Raw genomic sequence first — 20,585 nt, 5'->3', positions numbered from 1 at the left:
TTTTAGTTTTCAACAGAATTTAATCAAATTTGAAATATAGCCATTTCATATTATTCTAAAATTTTGTGTAAAATTTTATGAAAATTGGACGACTATATCATATAGCTCCCATAGGAACGATCGAGAAATTAATACAATTAAATTTATAACTTTTTTAGTTTTCAGCTGATTTTCATCAAATTTGAGGTATAGCCATTTTATATGTCTAAAATTTTATGGAAATTTTCATAAAAATCGGACGACTATATCATATAGGTGCCATACAAACGATCGTTTGATGTAGAGGAAAAATGCAAATCTGTGAATGTAAAACTGCAAATATAATATGTATAGGTGAATGAAATGAAAGCAGGTATTACTTCATTGTTTTTTAACACAAGTATATATAATTTATATTGTATGGATTCCTATTCATAGAAGTTCTATCTGCAAGGGTATATAAACTTCGGCGTGCCGAAGTTAGCTTCCTTTCTTGTTTTTATTATTTTTACAAAATCACAAAGAAAAAAAATAATAAGAATCTGCTCTTTTTTTGTAAACTAAGATTTCAATTTGTATTTATTCATATTAAGAATCATATCATAACCATATTAATAAAAAATCCAACTTTATTAAAAAATGTTTACTCCTTTCGAATTTGCACAGTAAATAAGGAAATGACAACTACGAAAATTTTGTTTTTACAAACTACCATTAAATTAATTAATGTGTTAATTGGACTTTCACTAACAAAAAAAATAGCCATTGCTTGTATAAAGATATAACAAAAAGCTCCTAATTGAAATGCTATAAATTCACTTTGATTGTACAAGACTCCCCCATATATTTATTCAAAGTAACATGAACAAAAACACCAGACCAACGTTCTCTTTTACAGGGGCAAAAAATTGCATTTATTCAAAGTTTTTCATATACACATATAGCAAATCTTAGATCAGCATTATATAGCAACAAATTGGGTGCGATTTACATGTTTTCCATTTCTTTAGCAGTACGGGTTGTACCCGCTTTTCTTAAAAATACCAATGGATTTTCGTTAATTTGTTATTTTTGCTCACAAGCTCTGAATCGCATTTCGAATATATATAGGATCATTTGAAATTTTGGAAATTTGCTTCTCAATGGGATCGCCATCTAACCACGTGACTCAAAGCCTAGAGAAGAAATAAAATATACATATATTTTATCCGCTAAAAACTTTAACTAAAGTATTGGAAAAAAAGACCCTGGGAATGACGGCATCCAAATATAATTATTTAGTTTTTACAAATACACATTAGGCTGATATATAAATATATGAATTTGGCTTGAAGTTCAGAAAACAATCCATGCAGTTCGAACCTATTATGTGCTCCCATCATGCCAATATATGTTGCACAGGTTTATACTTATTTCCAGATATATGTATGTATATACCACACACGTACATGATGATCTTTAGATTAAATTCTGATCCTGGTGTTAGTGTGCATACACGACAATTCGCAGTTAGCTTAATAAGTTAGTAGAGTGTGTGTTTTGTGTGTGGTTTTGGGGTCTTTAGTGTACTGTGTAGAATAATTTTTTTTCGATTTTCAACTCTTCGACGCTTAGTTATAGGATTCCCATCTGCAGGAACCTCTACTTAGTGAGTGAGTCTGTGGGTGAGTTCAGGCCCGAAGATGTGTTGTTCTCGTCCAGAGCGTCCGGGAAACTGGATACCGAACCCGAACGCGATGTCACCTTGGTCTACAATAGATAGAACAGAAAAGCGGACACAGTTTGTAGTAGTTTCAAGTGGAGCCAGTGTCCCAAGGAGTCGTTGTGTAAGCAGGCAAAATCAACCGAAGAAGAGTCCCAATTTAGAATGTGAGTTTAAGAGTGGGCGTGAGCAAGTGTGTGAAAGATGCAATGGACATGGGTTAGTTGGAACCAAAACGAATTGCAACAGTATGAGAGAGATGTGTGTAGAGACAGAGAGATATATAATAAAATAGTAGTTACCGCATGAGATTGGCACATAAAATTGTTGTGTTCATAGCTTACTTTAACGTTCTCGTAGGCAGAGCCCACCGAAGCCTCAATAGAACGCATCGATTCGGAGTTTTTCATTTGCGACAATTTCGACGAAATGCCGCTGGTGATGCTGCCAAACACCGAGGCGGTCTTCTCTCCCGTCGACTTCAGCACCGACTCAGTGCGCTGGTACCTGCGGAAGGACAACAATAACATCCAAGCATTAGTAACTCATCGGGAAAAGATCATCCAGTCAACATAAAGTGGGCAAACGCAAGTGCTTTTAGTCACAAAACAGGCGGGAGGAGAGTTATTTTATTGTGTTAGATGAGGAATATGCGTGAAACACGGCGTTAGACCCGAGAGGCGATCGATCCACAACCCAAGTTACTTACAGGGGTGCCTCGTGCACGGCTTTAGTAAAACTCTCCACGCTCTGCTCCACCGATTGGTAACTAAATATAAATACATGTTCGTTTTTACATGGGTTTAAAAACAAAAGCTTGGTTAAAAATAAGGAGATTAATGATTATTGGCTGCGGCGGCTGCTAGTAAGGATTCGAAGTAAAACTAGTAACTTACACGGTACTCTCTTTTATGTTCTTCAGTCCCTGATTCATGTCATCCGTCACCTCCTTCCAGACGGTGATGCCCAGCTTGCGCTTGAGATCGGACGCATGGCGCGTCTTCGAGGCGAGAACTGTGCGCAGCGTGTTGATCTCTTCCTCAACGCGGGCCAGCTCCTACGGAAGTGAAATGGTCAGTTTCGTTTTAATTCTGAATGGATTCTCCATAACTTCTCACCTGACTCCACTCGGCGCGCCGCTGTTCCTTCTCCTCTACGGACAGCGCAGCAAACTCGGCGGCAATTTCCGCGGAGGCCACAGAAGCGGCTGGAGATGTGGGCTCCGACAGGTTGGCTGTATTATCTGTACCAGAAAAAATCAAAGGCCATTAAATATGCATAAATCCGTGGGGGACAAGGTAAAAATCGAGTGCTGTGAGGGGGATAACTGTCTGTAGCTTAATTTGAATGTTGTCTGAGGGGGAGGGCTGGGTTTTCGTATGTACCTCCTTTAAAAGCAACTTCCTCAAAGACTTTGTCATAGGCTGTGAGTACACCGAATTCGGTTAGTTCGTTTTAGTTTTGTACAATTTGCAAAGACATGAGTTTGGTTAATTAGGTTAGTTTTCGGGTTTAGTTTTTGGTAAAATACTCACAAACTGTCGAGCCGAAAGGCGGCGGCACACAAGAAGAAAGAGGGAGAGACAGAAAGACATAGAGAAGTTAGTCTTTGGTTAGTCATGGGCTTAAATGGGGAAATATTACAAAAGAACCCAAGGCTAGACCTAAAACCTAATCTTGGTACCTTTGCTACGTTGGGCTATATTGAGGAATCTCTTGTAGTTATCACTGTTTGATATTTTGGCCAGATACGGCTTGGAGAAGTCTATAAACGTGACCTTAAGGTCGCGCATGGTTCGCTTGGCGAAGAACTTCAGGCGGAAGCGCTTGGCCATCGACGCGGTGGGTGCCTGGTTGGCTAGCTTAGCGCCAATAAACTCCGTTTCCACGGCCTGCAACTCCAGGCTGTTGGTGTAGTCCGAGTCCACATCGTAAAAGATTTGATCCAGCGTTAGGTTACGCAGATATAGCTCCGCTTCACTATCCTCGGGCGCATCGCCGTACCAATCTAAGGTATCATCGGCATCGCTGAGCGCCGGATCCGGATCCAGTGAAGGGGTAAAGGTGGTGAGATCATCGATGCCCGGCAGATAGGAGTCCTCAATGAACTCCAGGCTATTCGGCTCCGATTCGCTCATACTGCGGCGGCTCGTTTCATCTTTGGCAGCCGCCGAACAGCACTTTCTATTTTGAACGTGGCAGAGGCAGCTGCTGGCGGAGGAGCATGTGGTCTTCTCTTGGCCTACACCTGGGCGCGTATCAAGTTTCCACGGTCAGCGCTGGCGCACATTTTCCTCGCTCTCTGGGTCTTTGCTGAGCTTTCAGTTCGTGCACCGCCGAGTTCCACATAAAAATACCCCTGCTCCCCAATACACGAGATCGCAGAGCTTGTTTTCGGTTTCAGTTTCTGTATGGCCAGCGGTTTATGTTCCGGTTCTGGGCCTCTGCTTCCACGCTCTCCTACGGCCAAGAGCCAACTGACTCGATCTTGGCTTAGAAATAGGTAAATGGTAAGTGGTAGCTAGCTTGGCTTGGCTTGGCTGGCTCCGCTTGCCATCATGATTCGTGTCAGCACGAAAGACGAAAGAAATGCCACAAAAAATAAAAGAGCGCAAAGCAGAAAGAGGCAACTTCAAAAAGAGGAACAAGCAGCAGCAGTAAATACTGCCAAGTACAGTGAAGATGGGCTTAGAGAAACAACAGCTCAGACAAAATGCTTTTACGAAATGCTTTACTCAATCAATTTGTTACGAATAAATCTATTTGGCGGCAATTGTCGATAATCAAACTGTTGATAAATATCCAATTAAATGTCACTATCTATTATGTCTTTGATAAACGCCAAAATCATGATGAGTCAGATGCGGGATATGCTAATTTTATGGAATTATTGGTAACAAAAGAAACATTTAAGGTGGTTGTTTTTCCAGTTCTGAAAGTTCTAAAGAATTCTAAGTTATTATTTTATGGTTATAGGTTTTGAGGTTGTAATATTTATTTAAACAACTTAAAAAATTATACATAAATAAGTGTTGAAGTTCCTCGAAATGATTGTGTACTGTACACACTATACGCTGTCCGGGAGAACAATGCATTTATGATTACTGAAGACTTATCACTTTTTAAAACATGGAATAACAGAAAATATTTATCAATGGTTTGTATTTTACTGTCTGATGGGACATAATTACCACATGAAATTGCTTCTTTACTCGACAGCAAAAATATTTTTTATAACAATTTAAGTCCAGTTCAACATGTATTTACCGTACCTTAAGAAAACTTTAGAGACTAAATAGCAATTATCATAATTAATTTTTTATGCTGAAATTTCCCTTTTTTTTTCGACCATTGTCCACTGTTGAACACACAAATACATGATGTAATTGTGCCACTTTGTGAGGGCTTACTTTATGTACTTGCATGTATGTATGTTTGAATATTTGGGTCTGGTTTTATGGAAGTCTCTGCTGCCAGTGCTGGTGTTTACGTCTTTGTTGTTGTGGCAGGGCCAATCGAACGTTCAACAAGTGGAGGCAATGGCCAATTATTGGCTGCTTCAGAGTTATTGGATGAAGAGCAAAGCTCGGACAATTAACGGGGCATCAATATGTACTGATAAAAAACTACAAAAGCAGAGGAGGCGTTCCTGTCCCCATCACTGGCTTTTCAGAATTTGCGCTTCGGCTGTTGCAGCCACGTATGCAGCGGCGTCCAAATAACGTGCAGTGTTTACATCGTCGTCTGTATAGAATAAGAAATGTTTACGCCTCACATTTTCCACATTCTCATTCTCACATTCTTCCTCTTCTCACATTCACGACATGTCGACCTACTCCCACGAGCTGGCGAGCTTGGTTGTTGGAAAGCCTTTCACCCTACGCAAATCAGAAACATGACTCATCTGCCGATTCCATCGCCGCTCCAAGGCCAGACCCAACACCCTATTTACTCTAGGTCATCTACACCTGTAACTAGTCCGCTGAATCAGCGTCCTGCGACAATGAATGCCTAATTGGCGGCACCGCACAAACAAAGGTACGCAAGGTAGGTGTCCCTCAGCAATGGCAAAGAAGATACACCTCTGCCGGAACATGTGCAGCGGCTTGTAAATTGCATTGATTGTACTTTCCGCCTGAGCGGGAAACTTACGGTCCTCCATAGCGACGGTAACTCTGGTCTTTTGCTATTTTCTTTATTTACTTCCGTAAAAAACGCACTTGTCACGAAATTTTTAAGTTGAAAATTACTTTTTGTTGCCCGAGCTTCTTAGCAGTGTGGCCGTATTTCAATAATTGAGAATAGTCACGAGCAAAAAGCCCAACGGATTATAATTTACCTACCGACTTATCGATTTTTTTTTATAAATAACATTTAAAGCATTTTTCTTAATATGTTTCGATAATACTTTAAATTTACATTTTTATGCGCTGTTTTTAATAAAATTCTATTGTCGAATGCGTTAAATATTAATTCATCGAACATTAATCGAAGCATTCCCACCACTTCTTAGAGTTGCCTATTCAAAATGAATTGACCGTTATTTAAACACACATTTCAGTTTAAAACTTTTGTATTTCAAAAGAAATAAATATAAACGGATGAATCTTTCTGCCACATATCTGCATTGAAAATGATAATAATAATATTAATACAAAACGTTGAATCGTGAGTGAAAATATCTTGGTTTGCAGCCTGTGCAAAATGCCACCATTTGCCTTCGCCTTCCGTCTCTTCTCGTCGTACATTTGATTTTGTCCGTTAATATAGGAAAATATATACATTTTATATCATTTCGTCGTATTCTCTACGTTCTTAGAATTACTAATGCAGTTGTAAATATGTATGTATATTTTTTAAAAATTTACAATATCAGGTCTGTTATATTCTTGGTGTTATCATTTTAAATTTTTATTAACGAAAAAAACAAAAGCGATCCAAAAATACGAAACGAAGAACGGAAGAAAAACGAAAAAGATACAATTTGTTTACGTTTTTTATTTATAGTTTTATATGGTTTTTTGTTTTTCATCATTTTATTGAATAGTAATAGTAAAAAATTAAAAATTTTTCTCATACTTTTGTGTTTCAACTGTCTGATTATATAATGCGCGGTGGAAAATAAAACTGAAAAGTCAACAAAGTACTGCTGGTACTCGGATGTTTTCTATATTTTTTCCCTTTTTTAAGGCCTTGCACACCGCGGCACAAACAAAGTTAAGTTTAGAGCGGAAAACATAAGTCGAAAACAATTTAATATAAATCAAGGGGATTGCACAAAATTAAAATGTTGGTACTCATTTTGAAATGTGAATAGTAGGGGTGTGTTTGTGTTGTGTGTGTGTGTGTTCGGGTTCGCTTTTGCAGCATCTGGGAGAGTTGGAGTATGAGTACAGAGTGTAAATTGTAATGTAAATGTTTTTGTATAATTATATAATTGCTGTTCAAATAAAGTTCGCCACCTCCATCATCCATACACTCTCTCTTTCTCTCGAGGAAACGTTTTTACAAATACAATTAACGTTCATTTAACATTTAGTTGGCTTTTATATTCCGCCGCATAAATCATAATAATCACTAACTTTTGAAGGGGGAATCTTCCGTAAACAAAACATCTGAGTATGGAATATAATCAAGCTAAGATAAAAGAGAGGCGGAGAGGTTAGAGACAGAGGATCGAAGTTACAGATTGATTGTGTAAATGTAAATAATTAACATTTTATGCTTACAATTATGTACTTTCTTTCTTTCTTTCCTTTCAAAATTCAATTAACAAAACCATAATTTTTAGGGGGGAGCTCTCTTCAACTAATTAGAATATTTTTATGTTTGTTTTGTATTGCAATGAAGAATGATTATTATATCAAAAAAGAAATTGGCAATAAGATGTTTTATGTATAAAGTGACACATCAGGATGACGAGGAACGGGTTGGGGTGGGCGTGTGAGTCTGTTTCTCATTTCGCGGTTCTTGTATTCTATGTTGTATAAATGCAATTTCATCGTGTGTGAGTGTGGGTGTCGTTGTTTTTGTTATGCTTTGCGATCGTGTGTGTTTTGGGGTTCGATTCTGTATCAAATCATATACAAAAATAGTTCTGCTTGGTTTTTTTTTTGTCATTCACGATTTCTTTTTTTTCAATTAACCTGCACAAATTGCGTTGTACAAAAGCTCCTGGGAGACAACCTATATACCGTTTGTTTTTGACACTAGTTTTCGACTAAGGAGACATCCGTTCGCACGACAGCCGCCGCTACTCTGCCGCCCGCTCCGATCCCTGGCGCACCCCGACGCGTAGTTATTGCTGCTACTGTTGCTGCTGCTGGGCGAGCTTAGTTCTTAGGCCCCCACACTGAGGTGATAGGCGTGGTGGCCGGAGCCCCGCCAGCAGCGAAGTGAGGGAAGTCCTCCTGCGACTGAGTGTTCGGCGCAGTCAGATTCTTGGCCTGCTGTTTCTTTTCCCACGGCGCGTCCTTGATGACGAAACCGTTCTCGCTGGCAGCACCGCCAGCGCCGCTGCCAGAACCGGATCCAGATCCAGACCCAGTTAGGAAGGCACCGACCGTCTGTGGCTGCGGCGATGGCGGCAAGTTCTCCAAGTAGTCACGCTCGTAGTCCTCGGCCATGCTTAACAGCACATCCTTGGCGTTCTCAACGTCTTCCTCCTTTCCAATGATGGTCACGGCATTGGGATTGGTTTGAGCTTCGTCGGAAGAGGGGAACTTGATATCCACCTAAACGAACAAATAATAAAAGCTGAATAAAATAACTCGAGAAAACTTCTCAACACACCCACTCACCTTGTGATCTTCGATGATCTTGCGAATGGTGCGTCCGCGATGGCCAATGATGTGCGAGTGGATACGCGTATCTATCTCAATAACCTCGCGATGAAGGGTCTGGAGGTCGCCGACAATCTCCAGGATGGCATCACGCGCTGCCTCAGCCTTGGCCTGGTAGCCGGTGATGGAGATGATGCGCTGATTGGGATCTTCGCGCTTGGGCAGCGAAATGTTTACGTCGTGATCGGCACGCAGCTTGTTAATCACAGCGCCATGGCGACCAATGAGCTTTGAGTGGTACTCAGTGTCCACATCCACTTGCAGGACGTAGGAGCGCAGTTCACGGTCGGCCCGATCGGCCTCGTACTCCTCGATCATCTTCTCCAGGGCCTCGCGCGCTTCGGCTACGCGGGCGGGCGTTCCAGAGACCTTGATCACGTCCGACTTAAGCTCACTGGGCGGCAGCTCCACATGCACATCGTGCGTGGCCATGAACTGACGGACATTGGCTCCACGCTTTCCAATGATGGTGCGGTGCAGATCGAAGGGCACTGACAACTCTTCCTCGATAGGAATAAGATCGAGCAGGGCCTGCTTGGCGGCCTCACACTTCTCGATCCGGCCCGTGATGCGGATAACGTCGCACTGACGCACTGGTTCCGCCGCCTCCGCTTCCTGCTCACCGTCCTGGCTATCGCCGGCGCCGTTAAAACCGCTGCCGCCATTGGTAAGACCCTCGACGGGCTCGGTGGCATCGCGATCGGGGAACTTGATTTGCACATCGAACTCGGAGGTCACCTGCTGCACCTTGAAGCCCCGAGCTCCCATTATAGTGCGGTGCTGGCGCTGCGGGATCACCACCTCGATGGTGGTCTGCGCCTCCAATTCGGCAACGATCTCCTCGATGCGCTGGCGGGCCGCTTCGATGCAGTCCTTGGCACCCTTGATTGTCACCTTATCGGAATTGGTGCCGGCGCGAGGGAAGGAGATCATCACGCCGCCGCACTCCTCGGCAATACGGTGCAAGATGGTGCCGCGCTTAGCCACAAAGTGCTTATGGTGCTTGGGGTCGACGGCAACTTCGCCCTCAGTAACCTCGTCGCACTCCTTGATGATTGCCTCCAGCTGCTCACGGGCCTTCTTCACGCTATCCTCCTTGCCAATGATGGTGATCACTTCCTTATCGGTGTCCTCGTTTGAGGGGAAGATAATCCGGGCTCCGGTTGCGTCACGAATCTTGCGAATGGAGGCGCCGTTCTTGCCGATGAGGAACTTGTGGTGCTGCTGCTTGGCTCGCACCTCGGCAGTGAAGGAAGCCAACTGCCGTTCGTTGGCCAACTCCAACAGCTGTCCCTTGGCCTTCTCCACATCATCCTTGGGACCGCGAATGGTAACCTAAAGTAAATAATCGTATCGTTAGTAAACAGAATTTGGTAATACTGAAGAGCATTGCTTACCTTATCGCTCTTAGAGTCGCTATTGGGGAACTTGATGGACACACCGCCGCATTCCTCCATGATAGAGGAGATGAGCTTGCCGCCAGTGCCGATGATCGAGTTGTAGTACTTGGGAGGGATCTGCACCTCCTCGGTGACAATGTCGGAGAGCTCGTTCTGGATCTTCTGGATGCGCTCCTTCGCCTCCAGGACGTTCTCCTTCTTTCCAGTGATGACGATCACCTCGTTGGTGTCTCCCTCAGCTGGCAAATCGATCTTGGTTTGCGTTTCGTCACGGATCTTCTTGATGTTGGCGCCACCCTTGCCGATGACGAACTTGTGGAACTGCTTAAAGATGGGCACCTCAATGATGTGCGACGATTCTTGGATCTCCTTGACGAGCTTGAGCAGATCCTTGTGGCACTTGTCCACATCTTCCTTGGGTCCACGCAGCTTTACAATGTCCGTGTTCTCCTGGGGCGTGGGTATCGTGATCGTCACCTGCCGATAGCGGTCTTTTACTTCACGAATCTTCTCGCCCTTGGCGCCAATAATGGAACGGTGCAGACGGCGGTCAATGATCACATCCTTCGATTTTTCGTTTTCCAGTTTGTCGATTTTTTCTTGTAACTCAAGCTGCGCCAGCCGCACTCCCTCCTTGGGCCCCTCGATGCGGATGTTGTTCTGGCCCTCGCGCTCCTCAATGTTGATATTCACCTTTAGCTCATCCTTCAACCGGTTGACATTGGCGCCAGCCTTGCCTATGATGTGCTTGTAGTACGAGGGATTGACCGTCATTACCTCGAAGGTGAAGTTATCCTCGTAATTGCGGATAATTTCGGTCAGGAAGGAGACAGCCCGGTCCACGTTCTCGGGATCGCCCTCCAGTTTGATCTTGTCCTCCAGGCAGTTGACGTTCACGTTGGGGCAGTTCTCCTCCAGCTGCTTCATGTTGGCGCCCTTGCGACCAATCACATACTTGTGTATCCAGTGCGGGGCATTGATCTCTACCGACTTCACAGAGTTGGCCTTCTGGTAAACCACGGTGAGGGCATTGCCCAAAGCCACCTGGGGTCCGCGCAGAGTAATAGTCTCTGAGGTGGAGTCATTGGGCGGCATCTCAACGGACACACCGGTCCGCTGCAGGATCTCAGCAATAGTGGAGCCCTTGGGACCGATAACATAACGATGCTGTGGCTTGGCCACCTCCACACTGACGGTGGAGCATTTCTTCTCCATCTCCTTGTAGATGGCCTCCACCTTCGCCTTGGCCGCTGCAACGGCATCCTTCTCGCCGGAGATGATGATCTCGTCCTTCTGCACCTGCTGCGGCGGCACATTGATCTTGGCGCCCGTCTCTTCCTGCAGCTTGTTCAAGTTCTCGCTGTAGGGTCCAACAATAAACGGATGGTAGATCTTCGGCACCGTGGTGCGGTCCGACGACTTCTTGTACTGCTCGGCGGACAGCTGACGGATCTCCTGTTCGGCCTTCTCAATGCCCTCCTTGGTGCCGGCAATGGTGATGAACTCACTCTCATCGCCTTGGCTAGGGATGTTGATGCGCGTGGAGGTGAGGCGCTCTAGGTCCCGCAGCCGCTGGCCACCCTTGCCGAGGATGACACGGTAGTGTTCCCGCGGAACGGTCACCTGACGGCTAGCCTGCGTCGAGAAGCTCATCAGAATCTTGCGGCGAGCGTCCAGCAGCTCGCTCTGCTTTCCCTTGATCAAGAAGGTCAGCGACTGGTTCTTGCCGCTGACAATCTCAATTTGGGCGCCCGTCTCCTTCGTGATCTGCTGGCAAATCCGCTTTGACTCGCCCTCGCCAAACTTCTCCGACTCCGTTGACTTGCGCTCCTCGCAGGGAACATGCAAAACCTTTAACGGAAAACGGTTATTTCTTCAGAGAATAGCCCTTGTGTGTCCCAGCACCAATCTTACCTGCGTCTTCTGCGAGCTAGTCACACGGGCTATCGTCGAGCTGGAAGCTCCGGACTGCGACGGCGCTGAGGTGTTGGCCGGCAGAGCCGGGAACAGGTCGTCGTAGCTAAAGGCGGGTGTGGCATTGCCAGTGCCGCCGCTGGTGGTGCTGGTGGGCGTGGCCACCGAAGTGGTGGGCGATGATGGTTGCTGCTCGTTGGACACCTGCTCTTGGCCATTGATGAGGGCGATGGGTTGTTGCTCGATGGTAGTTGCTGTACGATTTAAAACTTTATACTTCCTCTATATATACAGATGCCACAACTCACCGTTAGATTCCTCCATCACTGCTGCTGCTGCTGCTTGCATTACTTAAAAAAAGAGAAGAGTCCTTTTTCGTTCCAAGTCGTTTACAGTACACTGAAAATTGAGAATTAAAAATGGCTTATCAAACTGTGTTTAAAACTATTACACCATGGGGGACCTATCGGAAACTCAGAGTTTATCAGCGATTGATAAGACTAGTGATTATTAGTCATTGTAAGTCTATTTTTTTATTTTTGGGGCGGAATTAACGAACAATTTGATTGACGAATCCATCAATGAAGGATCTAGGGAAAGTACTTAAATTTGGTAAATACATATTTTACCAGCTTCGGTTTCATCTTCCATTATTTTCGATGAACCGAAAACAACTTTCTGGGTTGATAAGTGTGACCCGAAGGCCCGCATGTGGCTGCCATCCGCTGATAAGAGCTAAATACGTAAGAAGTACCGGCATACGCACAATGTGAACATATGTATATGTATATGTATATATATATATATGTATATGCAACGCAGTGAAGGATGCACCTCCGACTCTATAAAGTATATATATTCTTGATCTAGCCATGTCCGTCTGTCCGTTTCTACGCAAACTAGTCTATCAGTTTGAAGCTATCTAAATGAAACTTTCTAGTTAGTCTTCTATATACTCTCACTCGTATATATGTTGGAATATGCCATAGGAATGATCGGAAAATTTTTACAAAAAATATTATAACATTTTCAGTTTTCAAAAGACTTTCATAAAATTTAAGATATAGCCATTTTATATTATTTTACAATTTTGTGTACAATTTTATGAAAATAGGACTACTATATCATATAGCTCCCAAAGGAACGATCGAGAAATTAATACAATTAAAAATTATAACGTTTTCAGTTTACAGCAGATTTTCATTAAATTTGAGAAATAGCCATTTTATATCAGTCTTAAATTTTGTGTCAAATTTTATGAAAATCGGACTACTATATCATATAGCTCCGAAAGGAACGATCGAGAAATTAATACAATTAAAAATTATGACGTTTTCAGTTTACAGCAGATTTTCATTAAATTTGAGAAATAGCCATTTTATATCGATCTTAAATTTTGTGTCAAATTTTATGAAAATCGGATGACTATATCATATAGGTGCCATACAAACAATCGTTAGATGTAAAATGCAAATCTGTGACTGTAAAACTGCAAATATTATATGTATAGGTGAATGAAATGAAAGCAGGTATTACTTCATTGTTTATAACATAAATATATATCATTTATATTTTATGGATTCCTAGTCATCGAAGTTCTATCTGCAAGGGTATATAAACTTCGGCGTGCCGAAGTTAGCTTCCTTTCTTGTTAGTTTTCATACTTAGATAGAGTGTTTTATTAGGTCTTAGATGGTGGATTATCAGAACAAAACTATCATTATTATTATTATTTATTTATTTTTATTTATTTTATCTTAATAGTGTGTAAATATTTTCTTGAATTCTGCATGATGTTAAGCAATGACTTTAAGGTAAATTCAAGCTCGGAAATTAAAAGTTGCTTCTCTGAATAAGTAGGGAGAGCAAGAATAATTTTAGTTTAGTTAAAATTAAATTTTGGAATGCTGCACATCCGAAAAAGTGGATCTTTCGAAGCCCAGTTCAGTTGATCGTCATTTTAAACAGTGCGTGACCAACAAGGGGAGCGTCGAAGTGGCGCTGATAAACCGAAATATGTACATATTTTCAGTGTTCCCTGAGTAAAAGCTAAGGCCACGTAGTGCTTGGCGAGATCGGTGAGATGAAGTGCCTGCCTGACTCGGCGCTGCCTGCTCCGCTTATTGCTGGTGATAAGTGGACGACGACGCCAAGGCACTGGGCCACGCAGGCAGATTCCGGGGCCGAGTGATAGCTATCGGCTGCTCCAGGCTGATAAGCGTCGTCGTCGGCCGATCGCTCCCCAAAGAATATCTGGGTACACACACACACAAAGTGGGAATTAGTGCAGGTCCAGAAATAAGCTGCTATCATTCAGATTTCGCTTGGGTGAAAGGTTGCGGAGAGAGAGAAACAGAGAACGTGGGAGAGATCTCTGGCAGAGACCGTGCACTTGTTCGACCAAAAAAAGCTGTTTTCTAAATCAATGCCCAACGAGTTTCGTAGCCTACATTTTACTCTCCACCTTAAGAACAGCAACAAAGATATTGTAGTTGCCACTATCGTCAGTTTCTATGTGTGTGTATAAGTGTGCAAGGGCAGTGGCGTACGCAAGGATTTTCAATCTAACTGGGATCATTTGACATGTATATTAAAAACTTTTACAACACAGTTAAGGCGATAAATTCTTGATCAGCATAAAGCGTAGAGTTGATCTAGCCATATTTTTTTATATGAGTAACCTAAATGAAACTTTTCGATAGTCTTACGTGTATTTATTTGACCGATTTTACTTATTGGTTAATTTTATTTTATGGCTGTCCTAGAAAAGTATCAGAAAACTTTTAGAACAAAATTGTTTGCTTTTTTGTTTTACAACATATATTTATCCACTCAGAAATGTGCAATTATTTAAAGATTTCTAAATGTGTTTTTAAATGAATTCTAACTCAACAAGGGGTTACGCTGTTTTAGGGGCAATCAGTATTTTAATATAAAATGTTAATACCACCTTAATAATGCCCTTAAAATGATTATATACGGTTTATTAACACAAAAATTTTAAGATGGCACATAAGATTGGTTTAAAAATCAACAATGAAAAACTTGAATACTTAATATGATACATTTTTACTGTTAGAAGAAATTTATTTATTGAAAGCCCCTTTGAAATTGCCCCTCTGCAGGCAGCCTCTGTTTGCGTGTGCATGAAAAATGTGTCAAAAGAAGAGACTAGAGCGGTAGAGAGAGCGCGAGAGCGAGAGCTTGACGAAGTAACTTAACGGAGCAGGGGAGCACAGAGCTCCATATAAAACCGGATGATAGCCGGCAACTACAACAAAACGATCGAGTGCCTGTCGCCTATGCTTGTGTGTGTGCCTGCACATTTCTGTGTCGCTCTTTTTCTTTGCCCGTGCGCGACTGTGTGAGTGTTGGCACCTTTCGAGAAGGCACAGGTAAAAAAAACGAAAACAAGCAACATACCTACATAGCAAATACCAGCGCATAAACGTTCATATGTGACGCCTGCAGCGACGCTGACGTCGACAAATGAAGACAAAGCACAAATACAATGCGCTAAAGTTCAGTTTGAACCAAAAACTAAATAAATAAATACATAAATACAGATTGGTATGCACATATCGGATTGATTTTTGTTTTTGTAAATTTCCAACCCAAGAAAAAGTCTGACGTAGCCAGTTTTAAGCAGGGAACCGTTACCTTCTGAGTCGTATTTCTGATTTTCTGTTTTTGTTTTTTGGGCAAATGGTAAACTATGCAAATTATCACTGGCGAAGCAAAGGTTGTTCAACTTACGGTACTGTAAAATCCAAAAAATCCGGCCTAGTTTACTCTCCTTTGACCAAATCCAGTTTGATAACTTGGCGTGTCGGCTGCAAGACAATTGGTACAATATTAATGCAATTAGCGGATGCAGATCGTCGTGGCATCCACAGGATGGATGCCCTACACTGCAGTTCGTCGGGCATGCTGCACATATTCCCCCAATCCAATAGAAAGTCTGCGGCGAGCGGCGATGTATGCGTTTTTGTAGGGCAATAGCAGCGGCAGCGGCAACATATGCGGGCCGCTGCTTATTGGACAATTGTTTTTGTCAAAGTGGAGCAGAGCGTGGGTGTGCGTGCTCTGTGTGTGTGTGTGTGTGTGTGTGAGAACGTTTGTATGGAATGCGGAAATCAGTGCCGTATGTTTCAGCCAGGTGAAAGGTTATGGAGGGATCCTCTTTTCGGTCACTGGGCGGGGTTCGGTACCTCTTCACTACTCGCTCCTAGGAATTCGGAAAGTTTAAAGACAAAAAAACAACACGCGCGCCTTCCAATCGGACAAATATGCTCTTATATGCGCACACGTACACACACAGATGCATGTGATTTTATGACCGTGTATGCGTGGACGACGACGTCGTCGGCAGCCGCCGCCGCCTTTGTGTTTGTGTGAGTGCGCCGACCGTGTATTATCAACCATTGGAAAACACGTTGTTTTTCGCCGAGCGACCGAATTTAGGGAAAATGTTCTTGCATTCAAGGCGGCCTGAATTTTCTACAGCCGTTGCTGCTTCTTCTTGTTCGGCCACCCGACCACCGCCCCGCCACCGCCTGCACCATCCGGCCCTTCATAACTGTATATCCGTGCACTCTCTCGCCGTAAATTATGCAACTGCGGCCGCCCGCTCGCTACTGCAAGGATCACTGGCCAATTCAGGCCGCCACTCGCACTTGAATCAGTTAAAATCACACCCAGACTTTCTATTGGAAGGCAGCACACACGGACGCGGAACTCACCGACTCCAAGTAAAATGTGAATGAACATGAGCGAACGTGGCAAATAGAGATGGGCGATAGGCCATTGCGGAACTGTCAAACGGTCTATCGGCTGTGGCTGCAAGAACAGTGGCCGGCCTTTGGGCTGAACTGGAAATGACCGATAGAACGTTAAAAAACGTATTTTCATTATAAACAGGTAAGTTAAGTTTTAGTATCACCTAAAGATTTTTATTAATGATCTTATTAAATAAGATTAAAAATACTAATAGTAAAAATAATTTGATTAATATTTTAACTCTGATATTAGTTTAATTGTTGTTTGCTCTGAAAGCACCTACACATTTTATATTTGTATTTTCCTAACATATTTTATTATTAGGGTGCCTAGTGGTGGCACAAATTCCTTAATTCGATTGACATAAAGGTGCTATCGATAAGTCCCATCCCCATCGATAGGCCGTGCCATCCGTGGCCTGCCACCACTGACGCAAAGAAACACAAAGGCAAAAACCCCAAACTGTGGAATTTCCGGAGACAAGAGAGCACATTCATCGCGGGAAGTTATCAGCAAACAGCATGCCGAAACTCAGGAACCTGTTGCCCACCATTTTTGGCGGCAAGGAGGCCCAAAATCCTTCCGAAGGACGCCTTGAAGCGGATGCAGCGCCCGTAGACGACAGCGAGGGAGATAACAATAACAGCGGAGCTCTGGCGCTGCCCTCCATCAGCACGCCGACTGCATCGGCCGATCTCACCGAGTCCGTGCTGCGCGAGCTCAGCGACCCCAACTACAACTCCATGGACGTGGTGCAGTCCGCCAGTTTTCCGGGTACTGCGCTGACCAACAATTCGCAAACAAACAACACGATGAACGTGCACAGCGCTCAGCAACAGGTGGTCATGAACTTCTCGAATGCCAGCGGCCTGCACTTTGGCTCCGTCTACAACATAAACCAGAACCTGAGCGCTAGCAGTTCGCGCAAGGGCAGCACAAGTGCCAACGAGGAAGGAGCAGTAATGGCGGAAGGCGGCAAGCGATCTATGGCCACCCGCAAAACGGTTAGCATAGTGGCCATGATGCAGTCGCAGGAAGAGCCGGATATTCGCCTGCTAGACGTGGTAGCCACCCATCTGGGCGAGGGCTGGAAGCAGGTGATGCGGGAGCTTGGACAGTCGGAAGGACAGATCGATCAGGCGATAATAGATCATCAAATGCATGGAAATATCAGAGAGGTAAGGGATAGTGCTTATACACGGTTAAAACTCTACGTTAGATCTCTTGTTAAGGGGAATCTGCTATTTTCGAATATATTTTTAAAATATTTTCAACATTTTTAAAAATAGGCTATCTGGGCAGATTTCTGGGCCATAGCTCGGAAATACCATCATGACTCAAGTTTGATATCTCACTTTCCCTTGTTTCAAATGATACAATGTGCGCACAACATTCAGAAACAATCTTTCAGTAAGAAAATGAACAAAACAATGTTAATATTTATATACTTTTTAAAAAGGTCTTTAAAATGTGATTTATTTCAGTAAATCCATTACAGCTTGACCCTTAACGCACAAACTAAGTATTTCCAAAGATGTACTTACTTGGAAAAAAAGAGAATGACTTTTTGGCGAAAGGTCTATTAGATTTAAGATTACATGAAAATATAAGATTAGATTACTGGTTGCGCAATTCTATCTGGAATGTAAAGTTGTTTGCTTCAAAAACTTATGTATAAATATAATACATATAACCCAAAGTTTATACACTTTGCTATGATATGATATCATGACTAATCCCGATTAATTACCGCTTCCCATTCCCTCCCAGGTGATCTACCAGCTACTGTTGCAGTGGACGCGCAGCGCGGAGAACGGTTCGGCTACTGTTGGACGACTCACCACAGTGCTGTGGGAGTCCCAGCATCGCGATTGCGTGCAGAGAATGAAACTGGTTTGGAAGGCACTGGAGAAGCGCAAGACGAACAGCTAGCCAGAGTCTGTGGAATACATTTAACAACCTCGACTATTAGCGAAAACTATGCATTCGGAGAAGCCTGTCATCTCGATGCCGAAAACCTGTCGGAGAGCAGAGAAAGGTTGTGTTACCCCAACTGAAAAAGTCTCGCAGCAATCAACGGGCATCGAGCTTTGGAGAGAGGGGAGGGAGGCCAGGCCAGTGGCCGAAGATATGTGTGCAATATATTTTGTTTATTAATCCAACAAACCCTTCGAATAAGTGCCTAGATGGTTTGCATTAACTGTATTCTTACACCAAGTTTTAATCTTTAAGATGTGATATATTGTGCGTCGAAAACGGAAACCCTTGCACTTGAAGTTAGCATTTTGAAAGCATTTTTTGTAGAGTGTATAACAAATAAAAGCTTTATTTTTATGTAATCATCAGCACCGGCACCTGCAACAGCGGTTGCCTATCTCGTTTCTAACCTTTAAATAACACGGAGCAAAGTCACACAATCTTGGTGATCTTCGAACTGAACATGTCAATCAGCATCTGGGCTCCGTTTCCGTTGAGCGACTGATAATTTGGCAGTTTGGCCATCCTGTCCAGCCAGCCGTTCAACTTGGGATAACGCTTCGGATCGATGGGCGCCAATCCAACCAGGCTTGTCACGGAGGAGACTATACTGAAGTCTGCGATCGTTATTCCTGAGCCGCACAAATACGGCTGGCTGCCGATGAAAACTTCCAGGAAGTCATAGGCTTCGTAGATGGCATCGATTTTGAAGCGCGGCACCTCCGTCTCGTTCTTGTAAAACAACGGTGCGGCAATGTTCCGGATACACCCCTGGAACAGTACACCGGACTCGAAGTGCAGTCGCTGATCTACCAGAGCGCGCTTGAAGTAGTCCTTGGGATACAGGGCGTCGTCCTTAGCATAACGCCGCACTAGATAGGCGCAAATGGCATGACTTTCCCAGATACACTTCCCGTCGTCGTCCTCCAGCATGGGCACAGTGTGCTGAGGATTCTTAAGCGTGTATTCCTTGCTCTTGTGCTCACCGCCCAGTAGGTTGACCAGCTTGTACTCATACTGAAGTCCCAGGGCGTCCAAGGTCAGCTTGCAGGCCCGCACCGGTGGACTCGCCTCTACGCCGTACAGTACTAGTTTTCCCATTGTCGTCCGATGTCTCCTCTTGACTATTCGAAACTGAACACAGATTTGCCGGCTATCGCAGCAACCAGTGCGCTGCTGGCTTCAATTGATTCCATATATTAAACAAATTCCACTTTGCAATTCAAAGCTTTTCATGCTTTCAGTAATTAAGTTTCTACGTGATTGACATGACTATTCCAATATATTTTATAATACATATCTGAAGCTATATCTGTTGTCAGAGTTCTGTGCTTAGATAATTGATACGAGCTGTGATAAGGCACTCGTTTTAATCAAAATTGTTTGAAGGTGTCCCTCGAAAGGTGGTCAGGTGTTTCATAAGGCAGCCCAGTGCCTTATCATATCTCTTTTTCTACTTTATTTTCAACTGAGTGGAAGTGAAAAATTAGTGATCTTGATAAGTGTTTAAACAAATTGTATCTTTACAATGGGACAGTTAAGGAGGTGTTGTATATCAGAAGGAAATGTTATTTTTTATTATATCGACCAAAACGTCTTGCTCATATCGAAAATATGAATACCGATAACGAATTTTTAAATATCGGAAAATATCGATTTTAAAATTAAAATATTGGTTTTAACGAATAATTTACAGAATAATGTATACATGTATTTTGTATATCTATATTTGGTTATATTATTGGTTTTTATTGACAAATTCTAGGTTCTTGAAACACGGTGACTGATGAATGTGTATTAAAGATAAGAGCACAAATAGAGAGAAATAATGAGACTAATGTTTGAATGTTTGGAAAAGAGAATTGGAAACTAAAAGCAGTTATAGAATAGGAAATAACAAAACAAATGAACAATAACAACTACTACTCTCTCTCTCTCTGTGCTGGAGAATGCATTAGTCAAATATATTTAGAATATACATATGTAAGTATA

General features: G+C 43.0%; 4 protein-coding genes across 13 annotated transcripts; 1 reads left to right on the top strand and 3 right to left on the bottom strand.

The window, feature by feature from the left end:
* Nucleotides 1–864: 864 nt before the first annotated feature.
* Nucleotides 865–6,030, bottom strand: LOC110189514 (tumor protein D54). 7 transcript variants are annotated; one of them, XM_020959636.2, is made up of 6 exons: nucleotides 5,834–6,030; nucleotides 2,800–2,924; nucleotides 2,578–2,738; nucleotides 2,391–2,450; nucleotides 2,026–2,188; nucleotides 865–1,154 (listed from the first exon to the last, which is right to left on the bottom strand). In XM_020959636.2, exons 1-6 carry the CDS (start codon nucleotides 5,841–5,843, stop codon nucleotides 1,119–1,121), a joined length of 555 nt encoding a protein of 184 aa, XP_020815295.1. In that variant the 5' UTR covers nucleotides 5,844–6,030; the 3' UTR covers nucleotides 865–1,118. The 7 variants fall into 7 exon arrangements, with proteins under 7 accessions (XP_020815295.1, XP_020815291.1, XP_020815287.1 ...); XM_020959632.2 differs by having other exon boundaries at nucleotides 865–1,728; nucleotides 5,834–6,017; XM_020959628.2 differs by having other exon boundaries at nucleotides 865–1,728; nucleotides 1,984–2,188; nucleotides 5,834–6,003.
* Nucleotides 6,031–6,659: 629 nt separating this feature from the next.
* Dp1 (satellite-binding protein 1 Dp1) lies at nucleotides 6,660–16,702 on the bottom strand. Of its 4 annotated transcripts, none has more exons than XM_020959901.2 (7): nucleotides 16,580–16,702; nucleotides 15,594–15,670; nucleotides 12,146–12,236; nucleotides 11,838–12,091; nucleotides 9,921–11,774; nucleotides 8,482–9,858; nucleotides 6,660–8,415 (listed from the first exon to the last, which is right to left on the bottom strand). In XM_020959901.2, exons 3-7 carry the CDS (start codon nucleotides 12,183–12,185, stop codon nucleotides 8,014–8,016), a joined length of 3,927 nt encoding a protein of 1,308 aa, XP_020815560.1. In that variant the 5' UTR covers nucleotides 12,186–12,236; nucleotides 15,594–15,670; nucleotides 16,580–16,702; the 3' UTR covers nucleotides 6,660–8,013. The 4 variants fall into 4 exon arrangements, with proteins under 4 accessions (XP_020815560.1, XP_086694513.1, XP_086694515.1 ...); XM_086838387.1 differs by having other exon boundaries at nucleotides 16,535–16,587; XM_086838389.1 differs by having other exon boundaries at nucleotides 16,514–16,583.
* imd (death domain-containing immune deficiency protein) lies at nucleotides 15,976–18,955 on the top strand. Its single transcript, XM_020959902.2, has 3 exons — nucleotides 15,976–16,757; nucleotides 16,941–17,794; nucleotides 18,387–18,955. The coding sequence occupies exons 2-3, from the start codon at nucleotides 17,138–17,140 to the stop codon at nucleotides 18,546–18,548; spliced, it is 819 nt and encodes a 272-aa protein (XP_020815561.2). The 5' UTR covers nucleotides 15,976–16,757; nucleotides 16,941–17,137; the 3' UTR covers nucleotides 18,549–18,955.
* GstE9 (Glutathione S transferase E9) lies at nucleotides 18,911–20,585 on the bottom strand. Its single transcript, XM_020959904.2, has one exon. It carries the CDS (start codon nucleotides 19,692–19,694, stop codon nucleotides 19,026–19,028), a length of 669 nt encoding a protein of 222 aa, XP_020815563.1. The 5' UTR covers nucleotides 19,695–20,585; the 3' UTR covers nucleotides 18,911–19,025.

This window comes from Drosophila serrata, unplaced genomic scaffold, assembly GCF_035046125.1.
Source record: "Drosophila serrata isolate PLE 108 unplaced genomic scaffold, ASM3504612v1 contig_347, whole genome shotgun sequence".
NCBI classification, from domain to species: Eukaryota; Metazoa; Arthropoda; class Insecta; order Diptera; family Drosophilidae; genus Drosophila; species Drosophila serrata.
The sequence above is the reverse complement of the archived record's forward strand: the minus strand, read 5'-3'. Positions and strand labels throughout refer to the sequence as shown.